Consider the following 20406-nt stretch of genomic DNA (forward strand, 5'->3'; position numbering starts at 1 on the left):
TGCTGATTTGATTTTCCTAATCCACTTGAAGGTTAAAGTCACAGATGATTAAAGTAATGCCTTTTTTATATACTGTTATTAATCTCCTGATTTATTCTGTCATACTATATAGCTACAGTTAGGGGGAGCCTATGCACTACTTCCCCTTGTTACTTCTTACTTCCACCCATATGATTTTTACATCTTCTGATCCAAGATCATTTCTTGCTTTCGTACTTATTCCTTCTCGTACTAACAAAGCTGCCCCGCCACCCAACCAGTCAAATAATGCAATCTCCCCCCACCCCCATGCAGGCATGAGATTGACCCAACTCGACCTCCCACAGCCCAACCCCCTCAGCCCACCTCTCAGCTCAGGACCCTCTACTGGCCTCATGCCTTGACAGTGCCAATGGTGCACTGGCATCCTGGCATTGACACCCTGAGGGCGGTCAAGGATGTAGGTCCAGTGGACGTTTGCCCCTCTGCTGCTGCCAGGCTGCAGAGGGAGCGTCCCCCAAGGGACTTGAGGGTTGGATGGGCTTGGGCTCGGGGCAAGGTGATGACCTCATTACTTGCCCCCAGGATGGGAGTCTCTTGGTCGGATTGCCACTTCTAGGCCTGGCATACCTGAAGATCACCCCTGGCAGAGTGATTTCAGGTAGCACTGTGATCAACATCTTCATTCCTTCCTGTCAGCTGTGCACCTTTGAGTGGCTTGGTCACTCTAATCTCCATGCTCTCTGGTCACCTGGAAGCTTTTAAATCACAGCAGCACTTAATTTAGCAGGAGGAATTTCCCTTTCTCTCTGTCAGAAGCTGCAGATGTAAGGAGACTCCTTTGAAGTCCTCTGACAGAGAGGAGATGTCAATTTCACTGGGGTTGTTCCTTCTCCACAGCTGTGCACTCGGCCCCAATGTATTCTCACACCTTTTGATTTGACGTCACTGAGCCTTCCTAGCAAGCTGAAGGCTTTAATTTTTTTTATTCATTTGTGAGACATGGGTATCACTTGCTAGTCAGCATTTGTTGCCCATACCTAGTTGTCCTTGAGAAGGAGGTGGTGAGCTGCCTTCTTGAATCGCTGCAGTCCACGTGCTGTGGGTTGACCCACAATGCCGTTATTGAAGGAATTCCAGGATTTTGACCCAGCGACTGTGGAGGAACGGCGATATATTTCCAAATCAGGAGGGTGAAATCCTCTCTAATCCATTGCACAGCTTTGTTCTCTGTCAATTTCATTATACAGTGCATTAATATAGGCTTCCATTGACAGCTTGATGGATTTCTACTCGGCCTCTAGTCACCTGTGTTTGTTTGCCCTTCCCTTCATGCTTGAATGCATCTCGAGTACCTCCATTGTTCCTAACCGCAATGTTTACATAGACTCTAAGTCTGATTGACAGCAGTGGTTTCTTCAAAGGGGTTAACTAGTTTCATTTCTTCTTTTGCAGACCACTTATTCCTTTAAAATTGGCGCCCAAACTTCAAACAGTCGGGTTGGCCAGCGGGTTTCTCGGGATGCATGAATTTGCATCTATCGGGGGGGGAGAATCCCAGACACTCCCAGCGCAAACTGACATGGGCACTTTGTCCCGATTCAAGAGAATTCCACCCCTTGTAACCAGGCCTATGTAATGCCTATAAGGTCACATCCATTAATTTCAATTTGTGCATTCATTTGTTTATTTTGTGCTGAATACTATGTGCATTTAAGTAAGGAGCCATTAATTTTGCCTTTTTGCTATTTTTCCCTTTTTGACCCTATTTGCTGCTATTTATTTATGTTTATACACTCTGTTCCTGTCACACTCTGGGTATCATTACCTGAATAGTTACCTTGCAATGTTGCCCATTGAGACCCTATTCAATGAAAAGGCCTTCAGGTGATTGACAGTTAACTGTCATTCAGTCAGTTCCCTTTAACGAGGCTACTTAATTTTAAAGATACTTACCAGTTAAATTCCCACTTTGATCCAAATTCTCAAATGTCCTCACTCAGAATGTGGCCTCTCCTACTTCTCGTGTCTCTCTTACTAAGCTTTTTCACTGAGTGCACCTTGCACTAGAAATTTGCCATTGATTTTTCCTTTCTCTTAAAGTCTCTCTCCTCCCCTCCCCAAAAGAAAGGAATTCTTGCCCCTCTTGGATCATTCCACTGTTGGGTTAGTTTGAAAATAAACCATGTTTTTGGCACAACAAATGGCATCCAATTGAATAGTTGATATAAGTGGGTGTACGTAACCTTAAGTTTTGTTAATTTTAAGTTTTATTTATTATTGTCACAAGTGGGCTTACATTAGCACTATAATGAAGTTACTGTGAAAATCCACTAATCGCCACACTCCGGCACCTGTTCGGGCATATTGAGGGGCAATTTAGCATGGCCAATGCATCTAACCATGTGCATGGTTAGGTGCATTTTTCGGATTGTGTGAGGAAACCCACGCAGACACAAAGAGAATGTGCAGACTCTGCACAGATAGCGACCCAAAGCCGGGAATTGAACCCGGGTCTCTGGCGCTGTGAGGCAGCAGTGCTAACCACTATGCCGCCCCATGTCAGGGCTTGGAGTTTTCAGTAATGTGTTCATACTAGGGTTTATCCTCCATGAGTCTCCTATCTTACTTTCTCAGATTGTCCATTTGGAGAGCATGTTTGGTTAGGGATTTATTTCAGTTGAATTTGGCCTCTGCATCTTGGTTATTTTTCATTCCACACTGCATGACTTTAGAATGATGTCCATTGGAGTAGTGTGATGGAGCTCCAGTGATGGGATGCAGCTCTGATCTATCTGGTCGTTCCTTATTCAAGAGGCCCCCATTCTTGGACTTGGTTTAGGCAGCGGAACTTAGAGTCACTCTTGGTTTCATTTGAGAACAAGCAGCAGTAACTAAAGAAGCGTCAGTTTTACTTTGCCACATTAAATATTCCTGTGGGGTAGGAAGTGTTACAAGGAAATCACTGATTCTGAGCCTACTTGTATCTTTTGCCTCTATTCTGCAGGGAATCTGACCTGTATAAAGATGGTGTATCTGCACTTCCACTGGAACAAGACCTGATGCGTGAGGAAGCAGAGAAAATGAGTAGTGTTTTGCCAACAATGTGGCTTGGGGCACAGAGTGGTTGGTGAGTTATGGTCATATGGCTGTTTGTGCATAAATACCTTCGCTTTTAGACACAGGTGACCATGGGATCAGTCATTTTCTATCAACCTAAGTTTGAATTCAGTCCAGACTGAGGGGAGGTAAACCAATTGTACAGATCCCGTGTGAAAATAAGTTCAGCCAACTCAAAGCTGCTCTGTGGATAGAGAGAGCACATAGAGCACAAAACTACCTTTCATTCTGCACAAATTTCCCTCCAGCCTGTTGCAGAAAGTACTGGTTTATTAAGAGGTAGTCACCTGAGATTGGTAAAGTTACACAATTGGCACAGAGAAGAGGAAGCGTGACTCTGTCCAGTTCCTGAGCCAGGAAGGTTTTTTTCTGACAATTCTAGATTCTGACATTGGAAAGGTTGTGGTTACTGATACAATGTCCTTTGCTTTTAATCTGTCATTCATCCAAAAATTATATATAAAATTGGAAAGAGAAAAGCATTTATCTGCAGTAATGGAATGTTGATGAAAGGATATTAGATCAGGTTCTGAATATGCTGGTTCTAACTCTTCCATCTGGAATTCCCATTTGTGAGAGTGGAACCTCTACTCCCCACTGCCACGGACTGGGAAAGGCTGCACACCCTGAGGCTGAGAACTCTCATGTCCCTGGCCTGTCATGCCTCAGATGGACTGCTGGCGGTCAGTGAGTAAAAGTGGGTCCCAGTTGGGAAGGTTTAGGGCCTTTAAAGCAACCAAGACTTTGAAGAAAGAGCATAGATCGTTGCCTTCTGCCAAGGAGTTAGAAAGAACCTCATCCTTCCTCCCCATTTTGTAGCTTCTCAGGGCAGGTGGACGCCCAACATCCCATTGGTATTGCCACTCACCTTTGGCATTATAAATTAGAGGACCAACCCCCCCCCCCCTTCAAAATGAACATTGGAGATACCTGTGTTTCCTGTGTTTAGAAGTATTTTTCGCTGTCTCTTAATTGTGCTATGCTTGAAAGGTTACCTGTTCCTCAGTAATGGTGTTTGCTTTAAGTACAGAAAATAAGCTTAAAATAGAAATGCAAAGATCCACTAAGGTTCGATGATGAATATTAAGCAGGGAGTTTAAAGTGGTCTAGACATGATCAAATAGCAAAATTGCAATTGTACAGTTAATGTTGCTCGTGGCACCTTGTAAATCCCTGGCCTCCCTTTTGCTATAAATATAAAAAATCGGCTGCTGCATCATCACTGTCATCTTCTAGCACTGGTACTGTGCTCCTTAAATTGTGTTTGTCATCTTGACATTCTGTTATTTCTAGAATCTGTTTTGCATTAACCTTTTTGCTGAGAGATGTTTAAAATAGGCTTGAGGTAGATGCAAAATCAATATAGCTATTCCAAATGCAATTCCTGTACCAGAGCTCAGGGTTTGATGGATTGAATTGGTCTTTTCTCATCTCTAACTTGCCTTATGCTTTTATTTTTAAATATGAATTATAAAGAGACAGTGAGCTTTTTTCAATTGTTTTCTTGCAGTTTGTATGTCCATTCCTCAGTAGCTCAGTGGAAGAAATGTCTGCACTCCATTAAACTGAAGGACTCTATTCTTAGTATTGTGTAAGTTGTAATCATTTTTGACATATTAAATTAGTTGCATTAATTAGTTATCAGGCGTGCTAGTTAATACATTAACAATAATGACCATCTCCCAATCACTTACAATTCACTTACAACTGCATTTTCAAAATTCCATCTTTCTAGCCTTTGACCTTTGTGCCTCTATTTGCATTTCTGCAGCTACTGATTTACTCAACCGCACCCTCACCTCCACCTTTGATGCCTTCATCCTCAATAAAACCATTATCATCTCTCTCATCATGACCATTTTCCCCAGCACAACCTCACCTAAGCTCACTTTAATCTGAGTAATGGAGACTTGAAAGGGTATGTGGACAACTGGTTTACCCATTCACCACCAGATCTGGCTGGACTACTTCAACATTATCAAGTCCTGCTGTCATCTGCTTAATATTCCAGGATCATTCTGTAATGCAAAGATAGCCCTAGGCTTCTTTTCTACAAGCCGTCTTCTTAAACAACTCTCCCCATCCCCTCTATCCTCGCCTCCAACAAAGAAAAATACAGCACAGAAACAGGCCCTTCAGCCCTCCAAGCCTGTGCCGATCATAACGCCCTAACTTAAAAAAGAAACTTCTGCCCTTACTCAGTCCGTATCCCTCTATTTCCTCCCTATTCATGGACCCATCCTGATACCTCTTAAATGCTGTTAATGTGCCTGCTTCCACCACATTCTCTGGCAGCGCGTTCCAGGCACCTACCACTCTCTGTGTGAAAAACTTACCCCACACATCTCCCTTAAACTTTCCCCCTCTCACCTTGAACCTGTGCCCCCTTGTAATTGACACTTCCACCCTTGGGAAAAGCCTTGACTATCCACCCTGTCTGTGTCTCTCATAATTTTGTTGACCCCTATTAGGTCTCTTCCACCACCACCACCCCCCCCCCCCCCCCCCCCCCCCCCAACGTCTCCATCTTTCCAGTGAAAACAATCCTAGTTTATTCAACCTCTCCTCATAGTCAACACCCTTGAGACCAGACAACATCCTGGTGAACCTTCTTTGCACTCTCTCCAAAGCTTCCACATCCTGATGAAGTGGTGACCAGAACTGCACGCAATGCTCCAAGTGCAGCCTAACCAAGGTTTTATATAACTGCAACATGATTTCCCAACTCCTGTACTAAATGCCCCAGCTGATGAAGGCAAGCATGCCGTATGCCTTCTTAATCACCTTGGCCAACAGCGTTGCCACTTTTGGGGAACTGTGGACTTGCACGCTCAGATCCCTCTGCATGGTAATGCTCCTAAGGGTTCTGCCATTTACAGTATAATTCACACCTAAATTTGATCCTCCAAAATGCATCACCTCACATTTGTCCGGATTAAACTTCATCTGCCATTTCTGTGCCCAAGTCTCCAATCTATCTATATCCTGTTGTATCCTCTGACAATCCCCGGTACTATCAGCAACTCCACCAATCTTCGTGTCAGCCACAAACTTACTAATCAGGCCATTCACATTTTCCTTCAGATCATTTATGTGTACTACAAACAACAGAGGTCCCAGCACTGATCCCTGCGGACCACTAGCTACAGATCTCCATTCTGAAACACACCCTTCCACCGCTATTCTTTGTCTTCTATAACCAAGCCAGTTCTGTATCCATCTAGCCAGCCCACCCCAAATCCCATGTGATTTTAGTTTTTGTACCAGTCTGCCATGTGGAATCTTGCCAAACGCCTTACTAAAATCCATATAAACTACATCCACAGCCCTTCCCTCATCAATTTTCTGTGTCACCCTTTCAAAAAACTCAAATCAAGTTGGTGAGACATGACCTTCCCCGTACAAACACCATGCTGTCTGCCATTAACTAGTCCATTTTCCTCCAAATGTGCATATATCCTGTCCCTCGGTATCTTCTCCAAATGCTTCCCCACCCTTGATGTCAGGTTCACTGGCCTATAATTTCTTGGATTACCCCTGCTTCCCTTTCTTAAACAAGGGAACAACATTGGCTATTCTCCAGTCCTCTAGAACCTTGCCTGTGGGCAAAGAGGATGTGAAGATATCTGTTAAAGCCCCAGCTATTTCTCCCCTTGCCTCCCTCAGTAACCTGGGATCGATCCCATCCGGCCCCAGGGACTTGTTTACCTTAATGCAATTTAGGATACTCAACACTTCCTCCTTTGATATATTAATCCTGGGGTTAAGTGAGGCTGAATCATACAGATATTAGCTGTATTGAATTGTGTGCAAGTTATGGGCATTAACTAAGGTTTCACTAGTGTCCTTATTAAAAAGAAACAGAAATAAACTGTGGTTCTTGGGAGATGAGGTGCATTTTTGGAATGTCTATCTCTGTAAATAAATGATTATAAAAGCAAATAATGTAGGTCTAATTCTATTCTTCATCTTCTGGTTTTCTGGAATGTAACACTGGTAAATCACTGCTGGAAGGAAAATCTTTGAATGTGATCTTCAAATATTATTAATAAGTCTTACAGTTACTTACACCTAGTTTCTCTTTTGCCAGACATTTAAAAGGAAGAGTATTAGTAGCATTAGCTGATGGGACCTTGGCAATCTTTCACAGAGGAATAGGTAAGTCACTATACCATTTCTGTCGTCTTCATGAGAATATATTAGCACTGGACCATACATTGAGATCAAAGATTCACAAAGGAGAAAACGTTCCTTGGAAAGTCCCAGGATTAAACCAAATTCTGTGCTGTTTGCTGATCTCATGATGTGTAATTACCATGTGACAAGCTTGCATGGGCAGTGTCCATTATAAAAATGAGCAAAGGAATATATAATGGTAATATTTTAAAAATCAGAATAATATGACTTGATGTGTGTGTTGTGATTTCAGGCTGTGGTATATTTATGACCAGCTGAACACCACACAGGCTCCTTTGTGCAGTGCTTCTACAGGCAGGAGGACATAATTGCAGCGTGACTCATTTACTTAGGAACTTTTCATTATAAGCACAGACACAAGAATTCTTAATGGAAAAACTAGACTGGAAATGTGTGTACGTGCAAGATTTTTAATGAAATATACATGAACATATAGGCAGAACCTGGAAACACTGACCAAGATGGTTGTTTGCTCACTTGCCTGTCGAGCTGCGTAACACTCTCATCTTACTGGTGAAATTGGAAAAGTTTGTTCGATGGGTTATTTTTCCACTTGAGGATTAAGACTCCCGTGTGGTGGTATCACAGAATTATACTCTAATATCCTTAAGGCATAATTGCAATGTTCTTGTGCATTTATATTAACTACTCATTTTTAAACCTGGAATTACAGTTAATTTTCCAATATCGGTATTGAAAATATGCTTACATTCAAATAGTTTCACATTGATAATGACCCTGCCATTTTATTTAATCATGGGATGTGAGCGTCATTAGCAAGTACAGTGTTTATTGCCCACTCCTACCATTCCTAATAGCCTTTGAGAAGATTGGTAGTGAGTGACCTTCATGAATGCAACTAAGTGGCTTGCTTGGCCATTTCAGAGGGCAGTTAAGAGCTACATTTATAAGGCGTTTCTATGGGTCTGGAGTCACAGACCAACCAAGGTAAGGGCAGCAGATTTCCTCCCGGGACGAATATTGGTGAACCAGATGAGTTTTTACAACAATCCAGTAAGTTCATGGTCACCATTACTGAGACTTGCATTTTATTCTCTATTGATTTTAATTGTGAGGGTAATTTGATAAATTGTGAGGTGATACAAACACGCTAAACTGCTGTGGTGGGATTTGAACTCATGGTCACGGGATCATTTGTACAGATCTCTAGATTACTAGAATCATACAGTGCAGAAGAGACCCTTCGGCCCATTGAGTCCGCACCAACACATTAGAAACATCTGAACTCCCACCTAATCCTATCTGCCAGCACTTGGCCCATAGCCCTGAATGTTATGATGTGCCAAGTGCTCATCCAGATACTTTTTAACAGATGTGAGGCAACCCGCCTCTACCACCCTCCTAGGCAGTGTATTCCAGACCGTCACCACCCTCTGGGTAAAAAGGTTTTTCCTTGCATCCCCCCCCCAATCTCCTGCTCCTCACATTGAACCTATGTCCTCTCATGACTGACCCTTCAACTAAGGGGAACGGCTGCTCCTTATCCACTCAGTCCATGTCCCTCATAATCTTGTACACCTCGATCAGAATGCCCCTCAGTCTTCTCTTCAATGAAAACAACCTGTCTTCTTAACTTAAATGTTCCATCCCAGGCAGAATCCTGGTGAATCTCCTCTGCACTCCCTCCAGTGCAATCAATCCTTCTGATAACGTGGCGACCAGAACTGCACACAGTGCTCCAGCTGTGGCCTCACCAAAGTTCGATACAACTCCAGCATGACTTCCCTGTTTTTATAATCTATGCCTCGATTGATAAAGGCAAGTGTCCCATATGCCTTTTTCACCAGCCTACTAACACGCCCTTCTACTTTCAGAGATCTGTGGACAAACACACCAAGGTCCCTTTGTTCCACAGAACTTCCTAGTGTCCTCCACTGAGTACTTTCTTGTCAAATTGCTCCTTTCAAAATGTACCACCTCACATTTCTCAGGGTTAAATTCCATTTGCCACTTATCTGCCCATTTCACCATTCCATCTATATCTTCTTGTAGCCCAAGACATTCCACCTAACTGTTAACCACCTGGACAATCTTTGTGTCATCCGCAATCTTACTAATCCTACCGCCCACATAGTCATCAATGTCATTTATCTAAATGATGAATAACGGGGGACCCAACACAGATCCCTGTGGTATGACACTGGCTTCCAGTCACTAAAGCAGCCTTCTGTCATCACCTACAACTGAGCCAATTTTTGAATCCACTTTATCAAATTACCCTGTATTCCATGTGAATTTACCTTCTTTACCCGTCTCCCATGTGGGACCTTGTCAAAGGCTTTGCTGAAATCCATATAAATTACATCGACTGCACTACCCTCATCTACACACCTGGTCACGTCCTCAAAAAATTCAATCAAACCTCTCTCTGACGAAGCCATGCTGACTATCCCTGATCAAGCCTTGCCTCTCCAAGTGGAGATTGATGCTCTCCTTCAAAGTTTCTCTGATAGTTTCTAATAGATTACTAGAAAGGTTTCTATAGGTTAAGGTTAAAGAGTATCCCACTCTATATTAAACATCTCCTTGAGATACGTTCTTGTATTTTATAACAATTGCATGGTGTTAAACCTGATCTGAGGCAATATATAGCCGCGGTGACGGTTCTATAACGATAGCAGCATTTATCCCGGGTGCCACATGAGCATACTGCCACTCCTACACTCCTAATCCCAGTTTACATTGCCTTCCACTTCTCTTCCCCATTGGACATCAGCAGAAGCAACTCTTCAATCACAGAAGAAAGATCATTGTTGCTGGAATATCGACCGTCTGACTGTAGTGAATAGTGAGACCAATGATGAGAGCTTCATGTACTACTAGTTTCATTTTAAATTGAAAAGCATTGTCAAAAGATTAATAATGCAGTTCAGCCATTAATAGAGATTCAGCAGTTGAAGCAATAGCATAGTGCTCCAGTAATTCCTATTAATCCAGAGGCCGGGAATAATGGTCCAGCGACACGAGTTCAATCCCACCATGGCAACTGAGGCAATTTAACTTCAATCAATTCATAAATCTGGAATAAAACGCTAGTCTTAATAATAATAGCTACTGGATTGTTGTTTTAAAAAAATATCTGATTCACTAATGTCCTTCAGGGGAGGAAATCTGCTGTCCTTACTCAGTGATGATTTTCATCTATATGTGACTTTTAATTGCCCTCTGCACTCAGTTGTATCAGAATGCTGCAGAGAAAAGCTCTATGGTGAACCAACACTACGTGGACTGCAGCAGTTCAAGAAGGCAGCACACTGCTGCCTTCATTCGGGTTGGTACTAAGTGCTGCCCTTGCTAGTAACACTCTTATCCCAAGATAATTTAAAAACATAAAGTGGGAAATACCATTATTGATGGTCTGTTTGTTTTAATGCTGTAAGTAGGTAGTTGTATTTTTAAACAGCCTGTTTGTTTATTCCTTAGATGGCCAGTGGGACCTCACTAACTATCATCTTCTGGACTTTGGGCGGCCTCACCACTCCATTCGCTGTATGACTGTTGTGCACGATAAAGTATGGTGTGGTTACAAGAATAAAATTTATGTAGTTCACCCAAAGGCCATGAAAATTGAGGTAACGACTTGCAAAGCTCTGAGCTCAAATAATCCCACGAAAACGGATCAAATTACCTTGCAATTAAAATGCGAAATGAAATGTGTCTGTCAACTCGAACCACAAGCCTCCTGAAGCAAAACAAAATTGTTAACCTATGGCAAAGCGACGGAAAGTTATCTGTCAACACACTAAACTGCAGCTCCATCTGCTATTCTGAGTCTGATTCACTTTCTGGTTGTTTAATATCCTCTTTCGTCAAGCTTTCTCATGACAGTCCAGCAATGCTGCCACTGTTACCACCTCCTCCACCTCAGGCAAGAATAAGCAGTTTGCACTGATGACTTGCTGTTTGGTTCAATTTAGGACTGTGTTACATATACACCGGCAATGTATCTATAACACACGGGCCTGAGCAGAATCTCCAGCCAGATCCCAGGCAGACTGTCAAAGGTGTGTTTGTGACGTTGGCATTTGGTTAGATTTCATGCATACAGTTTCCCATTGTCACCAGCTTTCTCTGTTTTTATTGACATGGAACACCAGGTACAGTGGGAGTAGGTACATGTTATAGTTTTGTTGAAGGTAATTCAATACCATAATGAATATAAATGATTGTAAGAAGTCTTTATATTTCATTTTTAGACTAATTAGACCAAGAATCTTTTGGACTTTGATGCTCTGTGGCCCCATTTATGAGTGGGGTACCTATACATACGGTTAGGTCATTGCTCACCCTTTACTCTGACAGGTTCTGCCTTGATACGGGTATCTAAGCTAGCTACTGCAATCTAGCTAATCATGTTGTCACAGCACACTCTACGCTCTCCAGTCAGTCAGCTAGGCTTTTGTGTTTGAATCATGTCAGAAGTTACCCATTCCATGTTTATCTGTGTACCTCTTTCTCTTCCCTACCACCCCAAAGCAAAAAGCACTGAGATGAATGACATTTCACCCTCTGGTAGGAGGCCAGATAATGATGAAGAAAATGATTTTTGTCAGTGGAGAGTAAGCAGGTCCTGTCGCTTTATCCAACCTCCAGCCTTTACATCAAACAATTGGGAAAATCTTGGAAAGGGAAGAATTAAGGGCCAGTTTTGATGATTATGTGCAGCTGTTTCAGTACTAGCAGTCTCAGTTGGATTCTCACTGTTCTGAAATGTAATCTACTTTAATACACTTTAACACGGTCCTAAATGGACTTTAGCAAAATATTCTCTCCTTGTGCTTTCCCAGAAATCCTTTGATGCCCACCCACGGAAGGAAAGCCAGGTGAGGCAGTTGGCTTGGGTGGGAGATGGGGTGTGGGTTTCCATCCGTCTAGACTCTACCCTTCGCCTTTACCATGTACATACCTACCAGCACCTGCAAGATGTAGACATTGAACCGTATGTCAGCAAAATGCTAGGTGGGTGATCACTATTATTCCATGTTTTGTACATTATCCTGTTTGACCAATTTTGACTGAAGTGTAAAAGAATTCTAAAGTTTAATGAAAAGCATCTTTTTTTCTGTTTTCTACCTCTTTCCCCAAAACAACAGTTGGTATCCCTTGACTACAGGACATTCAACACATTCCTCTGTTTCCCTCAGTATAGATCATTTGGAGTAGGTTAAAAATTGAGGTTTATCAAACTGAATAAAAATTCAGGAAAATATCAACGTGTTAACAGACAGATGGAAGGTGCAGTTCATTTCATAGAAGGGTTGAGTTCTGTCGTTAGGTGGGGGAAAACGAGGAATCGGTGTTTTGACTCCATGGAAAGACGGGATTGGAGGAACAGCAAGATCTGAGGGTTTGTGGATATAGTTTCTCAGAAGTGGAAGTGCAGATATTTGAAAAACATTGATTGTAGCCAGGGATGGAAAAGTACAAATGTTGAAAATATGCACAAGATCATTTAGTAAAGAAAGAAGGCAGGCTATGATATAGAAGTCAAACCCTTTCTCAAATCTTTACGGCTGCTTACTGAACTGCTGTATATTTCCAGAATGTTCTGTTTCTAATTGGAAGGAGAGACTGGAGATAGTGTACTTATTTTCCCGGTGTAATCTAAGGAATTTCATAGAAGAAAGAACCTGCATTTATAGAGGTTTTTTAAAATGAAAGATTTTGATGGTGAGAAAGGAAAGACCTTCCCCTCAGGTTGGTGGTGTGCTGCCATCATTGTAAAAGAAGGACATCTTTATACAGAGAGCATGGAATGCTAAACCTCCAGGAGAGGCTGAGGCAGAAATCGTTGGGCTGTTGAAAGGACATATGGATAAAATGATGAAATAGAGAAAGGTCTAAAGCCATGAGGGTGAGAACAGAGTGGCCAATGGGCTAGTCTTGGTTTAGTCTGAAAAGAACTCAAAAGACAGAGAACTGAATGTCCAGCAGTGCTGTAAACCCCTTTGGTTTATATCTTTATAATCACCCCTGCGTATATACCCTCAAAAATTAATCCAGGTAGCTGCTTGTATATTTATTTAGCCAGTCCAAGGATTATTGTTTTCAAAATGGGTGATTAAGACCTATCGAGCAATTGGTTGAACTTGTGTTCTGGAGTGAGCCATGGTTATTTTAGGCTACAGATCTCAGTAACTTTGGGGCCATGCATTCACCAGCCTTTTCGAACTCAATATTTTGCTGCGTAAATGAAGAGTGTACAGGTGGAGAAGGTATTCCTGGGTGTGAGTTCCATTCTGATTAATCTCTAAATGTTAAGGAGAAGTCAAGTGTTGAATAAGGATGTATAATTTTTAAAATGAATAAACCTTCCTATTAAAGACACTAAAGTACAGAGGAATATTTAAACAGTGGGGCATTCCTCCTACAGAGAAACCTGCTATTTCAGGATCTTCAGGCAACCAGTGAGCTGGGCATCTTTTGACCCTGGATGAGTATCCCATCTAATGTGTTCACAGTGGGAGAGAAGAGGATTCTGTTTACTCAAATAGGAAATTACCTGTACATTTTACATGTTATGCATTATAATTTGCTGTATTTGGAGAGAGGAGGTAACAGATTCTAATCTTCTCCAAAGTAATTAGATTTACTTGGACTGTCTGGATTGCTCTATGGAAAGCTGGCATGGAATTGATGGGCTGAATGGCCCCATTTCATGCCATAATCACTCTATGACTTGAATTGTTCATTAAGTGTTTGAAATTACCTTTACTTGTTGATGCTTGTTTTTAAGGTACTGGGAAACTTGGTTTTTCTTTTGTGCGGATCACAGCCCTCATGGTATCCTGCAACCGCCTGTGGGTAGGCACGGGTAATGGTGTGATCATCTCCATCCCTCTAACAGAAAGTAAGTGAGGAGTTACTTTGAGAAAACAAAGTGATTTACATTTGTAAAACAAAGTGATTTACTTTTCTCTGTTTCCTAATGTCGATTAGAGGCACTTTGTTATACTCTGTATACTTGCATTCTAATTGGCTTCTTGAGTAAAAGATTTAGCTTTACCACCTGGGGATAGTGGGGAGGGAGTCTCTGTGTTTCCTTGTGCAGTTCTTGCATTCCAAAAGAGCAATATCATTGAGGGAATGTGCTTTTCTCTGATCAGCGGCATCATCCGGTGAGAATAACTCGGAGACCTTTTGAAACATAGTATTTTGATCACCTTTTTCACTTGTAAGACTATCTGGTTGTTTTCACGTTATATTCCCATGCTTGTGCACTGACATCAACCAGCCTTGAATTCTGCCATTGCGTCTTCATGGAAAGTCTCAAACGTTGGTGCAGGAAGGGTTTTGTTTCATCCGTACACAAGATGTGGCATCAGTAGCAGGACTTGCATTTTTACTGTCCGTCCCTAATTGTACTTGGGACAGTGGTGACAAGACTTAAACCGCTGCATTCTGGTGTGGGTGCACCCATAGTGCTATTAGGGAGGAAATTCTGGAATTTAAGCCAGCAGCAATAGCAAGGAACAGTGATATAGTTCCAGGTAAGGAGTTGGAGCAGAATTTGCAGAAGCTTGTGTTCCCATGCTGCTGCTGCCCTTGTCCATCTAGTTGATAGAGGTCACAGATTGGAATATTGTTGTCGTTGGAGAGTTGGCAGGTTGTTGCAGTGCCACCTTGTAGATGGTACACATTGCTGCCATTGTGCACTGGTGGTGGGTTCTGATATTGCGATATCGTTCTGTTTTAGATCTGTTGTGAAGGAAAGGGATGAAAATCCCATTTATAGTGCAAAAATATCGTGGGGAAACTGGAAAGAAACATGCATTCCAATTTGAACAGATACACAATGTGGATTCAGAGCAGTAATTGTTCAGTGGCTGACTCTGTATTGTAATTGAGGAATATTTAGGTTAAAAGGATACGCTCTCTTGCATTATGCTAAAAATTTGAAAATGGAAAATTAAATGGAAATCTATCCTCCAAATTCCAAATATCAGCACTAAGAAGTAAGCATAATCTGCACATGTACTGTCCATGAAGACACAGACCAACCTTGTTCCCGCAAAGTTGCAATTCCTTTCATGGTGTTGAGAGGATCGGAGATGCAGAACACGTGAGGACAATGTATAGCAAAGGGAATGGTGTGGTTTTGAGTTGTTTTACCTTTTCTAGTCTATGACGCCTCTTGCTGCCTGTAAAAAGGAAAAGGTTTTCAGGGTTTTGAGCTTTCCTCAGTGAAAGACTCAGTGTAATTTAAGGTGAGGAGGGACAGTGTAATCAATGCCATACATCCTCAAATGGCAGTTTCTTCAGAACAGGTACCGGTGACAGAGAAGCAAAGAAAAAGATAACCATGAATAACAGGGATCTGTCTAAGATGTGTTCATATCCGATGCAATTACTCGCATGCTTTCCCACTCCCCTGCAGTAGAAAGAACCCACAATATATTTTGAGCAACTGAACACAAGCCTCTGTACCCCCGACATATCTAACAATTCAATTCTTCAGTTGAAAACTAGCTCACAATGTTGAGTGCTAAAACATATCTACCCAAATTCCTTTTTGTTTTTGGGGACCCTGTGGATACTGTCGGAATCTTCCACCTATCAGCTCTAATCCTGTCTCATGTCAGACCCTTTACAGCGATTGTGTGGAATTCTGTATCGCTGCCTTCCTTCCTAGAGCAGGAGGTTGTGAATGAATTCAGAATGTCTTGTAGGGAATGTTTCTTTATGTACACCACCAAACACAAAGCATCTCTTAACTGCAAACCTCTTAGTGTATGGAGCCTGCCGAGGTTTGAAGGATGAAGACCCCATGAGGTAGGTAAAGTTTCTTTTCTGTTTTTACCCTGGATCCTAATTTGAGTATTTAACATTTTACTTGAGTTGACCAGTTTGCCATTGGTGAATAAACAGTATCCGTCATTTGTTATACATACAGCTTTTGTCCTGGCCAATGTCTCTGCTCCTCGATAACTGGCTCACCAGCCACCCAATGAGAGAATTCCAGTTGAATTCTTTGTGTTTTTTTCCTTCCCCCATCACCCTTTCCCATTTACAGCGAGGCAGTGGTGGCCCTTTTCCCTCTGACCCTCCACCCAGTTTGCTCAGATGATCAGGTTTAGTGGACTGGGAAATTTCGACAAGAGTTCCACTTTTTGTGCCACAAGCATTTTATTTTTAATTACAAGTTATTAATCTTTTCATGAAAAGAATGTACAAAGCAATGATATCAGACCAAAGTACTGCAGATGGTGTAAATCTGAAACAGAAAATGCTGGCAATACTCAGAATGTCTAACAGTAACTGAAGAGAAAAACAGAAAGAGAAACAACTCCCTTTGATGGAAGGATGAGAACCAGAGGACACCATTTAAAAGTGTTGGTACAAGAGCCAACAGTGTCATGAATCTGGAATGCAGAGTGTTTGCTAGAGGCAAATTCAATTATGTGTCAGAAAACATGCTTTATGCCAAATAATGATTTTAAATCACTAAGATCAAAACAAATTACTGTAGATGCTGGAATCTGAAGCAAAAACAGAAAATGCTGAAATCTCAGCAGATCTGACAGCATCTGCGGAGAGAGAATAGAGCCAACGTTTCAAGTCTGGATGACCCTGGTGTTGTAATTGAGGAATATTTAGGTTAAAAGGACACAAAGCCTGGAACCCGTTGCCGGGGGGAGGTAGTGAAAGCAGATACAATAGTGACTTTTAAGGGGTGTCTTGACAAATACACAAATAGGATGGGTAGGGGGTTTTAGTTCAGTCGGGCAGCAGAGTCGGTGCCAAAGGGCCTGTTCCTGTGCTGTAATTTTCTTTGTTCTTTGAGATGCTCACTTGCACTATGCTAAAAATTTGAAAATGGAAATCTGTCCTACAAATTCCAAATATCAGCACTAAGAAGTAAGCATAATCTGCACATGTACTGTCCATGAAGACAAAGACCACAAAGTTAGAACATAGAACATAGAACATAGAAAGCCACAGCACAAACAGGCCCTTCGGCCCACAAGTTGCGCCGATCACATCCCCACCTCTAGGCCTATCTATAGCCCTCAATCCCATTAAATCCCATGTACTCATCCAGAAGTCTCTTAAAAGACCCCAACGAGTTTGCCTCCACCACCACCGACGTCAGCCGATTCCACTCACCCACCACCCTCTGAGTGAAAAACTTACCCCTGACATCCCCCCTGTACCTACCCCCCAGCACCTTAAACCTGTGTCCTCTCGTAGCAACCATTTCAGCCCTTGGAAATAGCCTCTGAGAGTCCACCCTATCCAGACCCCTCAACATCTTGTAAACCTCTATCAGGTCACCTCTCATCCTTCGTCTCTCCAGGGAGAAGAGACCAAGCTCCCTCAACCTATCCTCATAAGGCATGCCCCCCAATCCAGGCAACATCCTTGTAAATCTCCTCTGCACCCTTTCAATGGCTTCAACATCTTTCCTGTAATGAGGTGACCAGAACTGCGCGCAGTACTCCAAGTGGGGTCTAACCAGGGTCCTATAAAGCTGCAGCATTATCTCCCGACTCCTAAACTCAATCCCTCGATTAATGAAGGCTAGTACGCCATACGCCTTCTTGACCGCATCCTCCACCTGCGAGGCCGATTTAAGAGTCCTATGGACCCGGACCCCAAGGTCCCTCTGATCCTCTACACTGCTAAGAATGGTACCCTTCATTTTATACTGCTGCTCCATCCCATTGGATCTGCCAAAATGGATCACCACACACTTATCCGGGTTGAAGTCCATCTGCCACTTCTCCGCCCAGTCCTGCATTCTATCTATGTCTCGCTGCAACTTCTGACATCCCTCCAAACTATCCACAACACCACCTACCTTGGTGTCGTCAGCAAACTTACCAACCCATCCCTCCACTTCCTCATCCAGGTCATTTATGAAAATGACAAACAGCAAGGGTCCCAGAACAGATCCCTGGGGCACTCCACTGGTCACTGACCTCCATGCAGAGAAGTTGCAATTCCTTTCAGGTGTTGGGAGGATAGGAGGTGCAGAACACGTTGTGAGGACAATGTGTAGCAAAGGGAATGGTGTGGTTTTGAATTGTTTTAGCTTTTCTAGTCTATGACGCCTCATGCTGCCTCCAAAGAGGGAAAAGTTTTCAGGATTTTGAGCTTTCCTCAGTGAGAGACAGTGTAATTTAAGGTGAGGAGGGACAGTGTAATCAGTACCATTCATCCTCATACAATGGCAGTTTTCTCAGAACAGGCACCGGTGACAGAAGCAAAAAAAAGGACGTACATGAAAAACAGGGATCTGTCTAAGATGTGTTCATATCTGATGCAATCACTCTCATGCTTTCCCACTCCCCTGCAGTAGAAAGGACCCACAATATATTTTGAGCAATTGAACCCCCGACATATCTAACAATTCAATTCTTCAGTAGAAAACTAGCTCACAATGTTGGATGCTAAAACATATCTACCTCGGAACCACTTCCCTGATGATCGTAATTTTCCTAAGTTCCTCTATCTCTTCCATTTCCTGTTTATAACTTTTCTGAGATGCTACTTGTGTCCCATATAGTAAAGACAGATGCAAAATGTCTGTTTAATTCATCCGCCCTACTTTCCATTACCCATTCCCCAGACACACTTTCTATAGGTCCAATACTTAGATCTGTTAAGCATAATAAAGCTAACCTCTTTCTTTGTTAAACACAACAAAACCTGTCTAGTTCTTGTAAGATCACAGCATGTAAAGAGTTAAACACTCATTGACTAGGCAAGAATATCCTTTTTAAAAAAAATACCTGCTGCATTCAAATAAGAAGGAAGAGAGGGGTCCCATTTGACCCTTCACCGATTGTAATGTGACTTTCAAAAGAAAATGAGATAAGCATTGAAGAGCGAAACGTGAAGGGCTACAGGGAAAAGTGTGGGAGTGGAATAGCGAGCCGTTTTCCAGAGAGCCAGCACAGATGCGACGGCCTGAATGGCTTCCCTCCGTGCTCTAACTGATCTGTAGTCAGTTTCTGTCCTATCCTCTGGTTTTTCTTTCTCTACCATCTGACAAAGGGTCATCTAGCTGAAATGTTAACTCTGTTTCTTTCTCCAGAGCTGCTGAGTACATCCAGCATTTTCTGTTTGTATCACAAAGGAATCAGAAACCTGGGAGGAGGTTATGCCGTTGATTTTCTCTCAACCCCTTTCCCTAGCAACCGATTCACCAAATTGAGTGAGGTTGAAGTTTTGGTGACATTGTTACTTCTCCAGACAGACTGAGCATCCATTCTGAAGCAACAATGTGCTTGCTAAAGGTTGTGTTGCAATCCACAGTCTTTGCATTGGAATAAGACTGGCATAGTTGCCTGTTGGTGAACTAGTGTTGCACTGTCTTAATTCTGTGTGTAGCTAGTCACATTCAGGTCTTTTACAAAGTCCAGTCAGTGGAGATGTATCGTACAGCATGGACTTGATGTAGCTTTATTGGAGCTGGAATCAATTGTTCTATTAAAACGATCTTCCAGCTCCCATTTTATTTACAAGGGTCAAGGTTCCAGCTACCATGGCCACAGTCAATTTGACATCTTTGAAAAGTTTTTATGGTGACATAAAAGATTTTGTTCTTGCACTGTCTATTAATTTTAAAACTACAGGTTTGAGATGCAAGAGTGGTAGGTTCTTATTAATCCTTTTCCTCTACTGTCATACTTGTCCACTCCTCCTTTGCCACCTCTTCTCACTATAGCTGTAGTCCTCCACCAGGGACGGTTACTGGGTCTGAGGGGTAAGTGCAGATAAAACCATCAGAATCTTTCTCTTTTGGGCTGCTTTAGCCAATCAAGGCAGTTTATATCCAACTTTTGTTTATAATGTTTGCCCCTCCTCTTATTTCTTGTCTGAATGTTTATCCTGAAGCTGGTCCTGCACTGCGGCAGTGTGTGTGTTTGCTGGATGGTCACAAAAGCCTAAGTACTCAATGTTCCATCCCTCAGCTCTGAGGAACCTTTTATTTTGTCTTGAGGGCCTGTCATCTCCATGTTCCCTCACTGAAGCTGTGCGAACACTGCTGCCTGTCTTTCATTTCTTTATCTGCAATGACTCTTCCATTTACTAATTTTTTAAAAACATCCATGTGGCATTGGTATGGAGAAAGTGTCTAAT

The 20406-nt window shown here is 42.4% G+C and overlaps 1 protein-coding gene and 1 long non-coding RNA gene across 9 annotated transcripts in view; one reads left to right on the plus strand and one right to left on the minus strand.

Moving 5' to 3' along the window:
* Window positions 1-14153, minus strand: part of LOC144501825 (uncharacterized) — a 72045-nt gene extending 57892 nt beyond the window's left edge. The window contains exon 1 of the long non-coding RNA XR_013499214.1: window positions 14027-14153. This is a non-coding gene — a long non-coding RNA (uncharacterized LOC144501825). The remainder of the gene's footprint in view (window positions 1-14026) is intronic.
* Window positions 1-20406, plus strand: part of LOC144501818 (C-Jun-amino-terminal kinase-interacting protein 4-like) — a 274627-nt gene that overhangs the window by 247425 nt on the left and 6796 nt on the right. For 3 of the 8 annotated variants that reach the window (XM_078225866.1, XM_078225865.1, XM_078225867.1), the window contains exons 21-27: window positions 2987-3109; window positions 4610-4690; window positions 7190-7257; window positions 10741-10889; window positions 12105-12276; window positions 14054-14167; window positions 19991-20029. In XM_078225866.1, coding sequence (XP_078081992.1) covers window positions 2987-3109; window positions 4610-4690; window positions 7190-7257; window positions 10741-10889; window positions 12105-12276; window positions 14054-14167; window positions 19991-20029 — 746 coding nt within the window. The remainder of the gene's footprint in view (window positions 1-2986; window positions 3110-4609; window positions 4691-7189; window positions 7258-10740; window positions 10890-12104; window positions 12277-14053; window positions 14168-19990; window positions 20030-20406) is intronic. The other 5 variants (XM_078225869.1, XM_078225868.1, XM_078225870.1 and 2 more) reach the window with 2 other exon arrangements.

This window comes from Mustelus asterias, chromosome 12, assembly GCF_964213995.1.
Source record: "Mustelus asterias chromosome 12, sMusAst1.hap1.1, whole genome shotgun sequence".
NCBI lineage: Eukaryota > Metazoa > Chordata > Chondrichthyes > Carcharhiniformes > Triakidae > Mustelus > Mustelus asterias.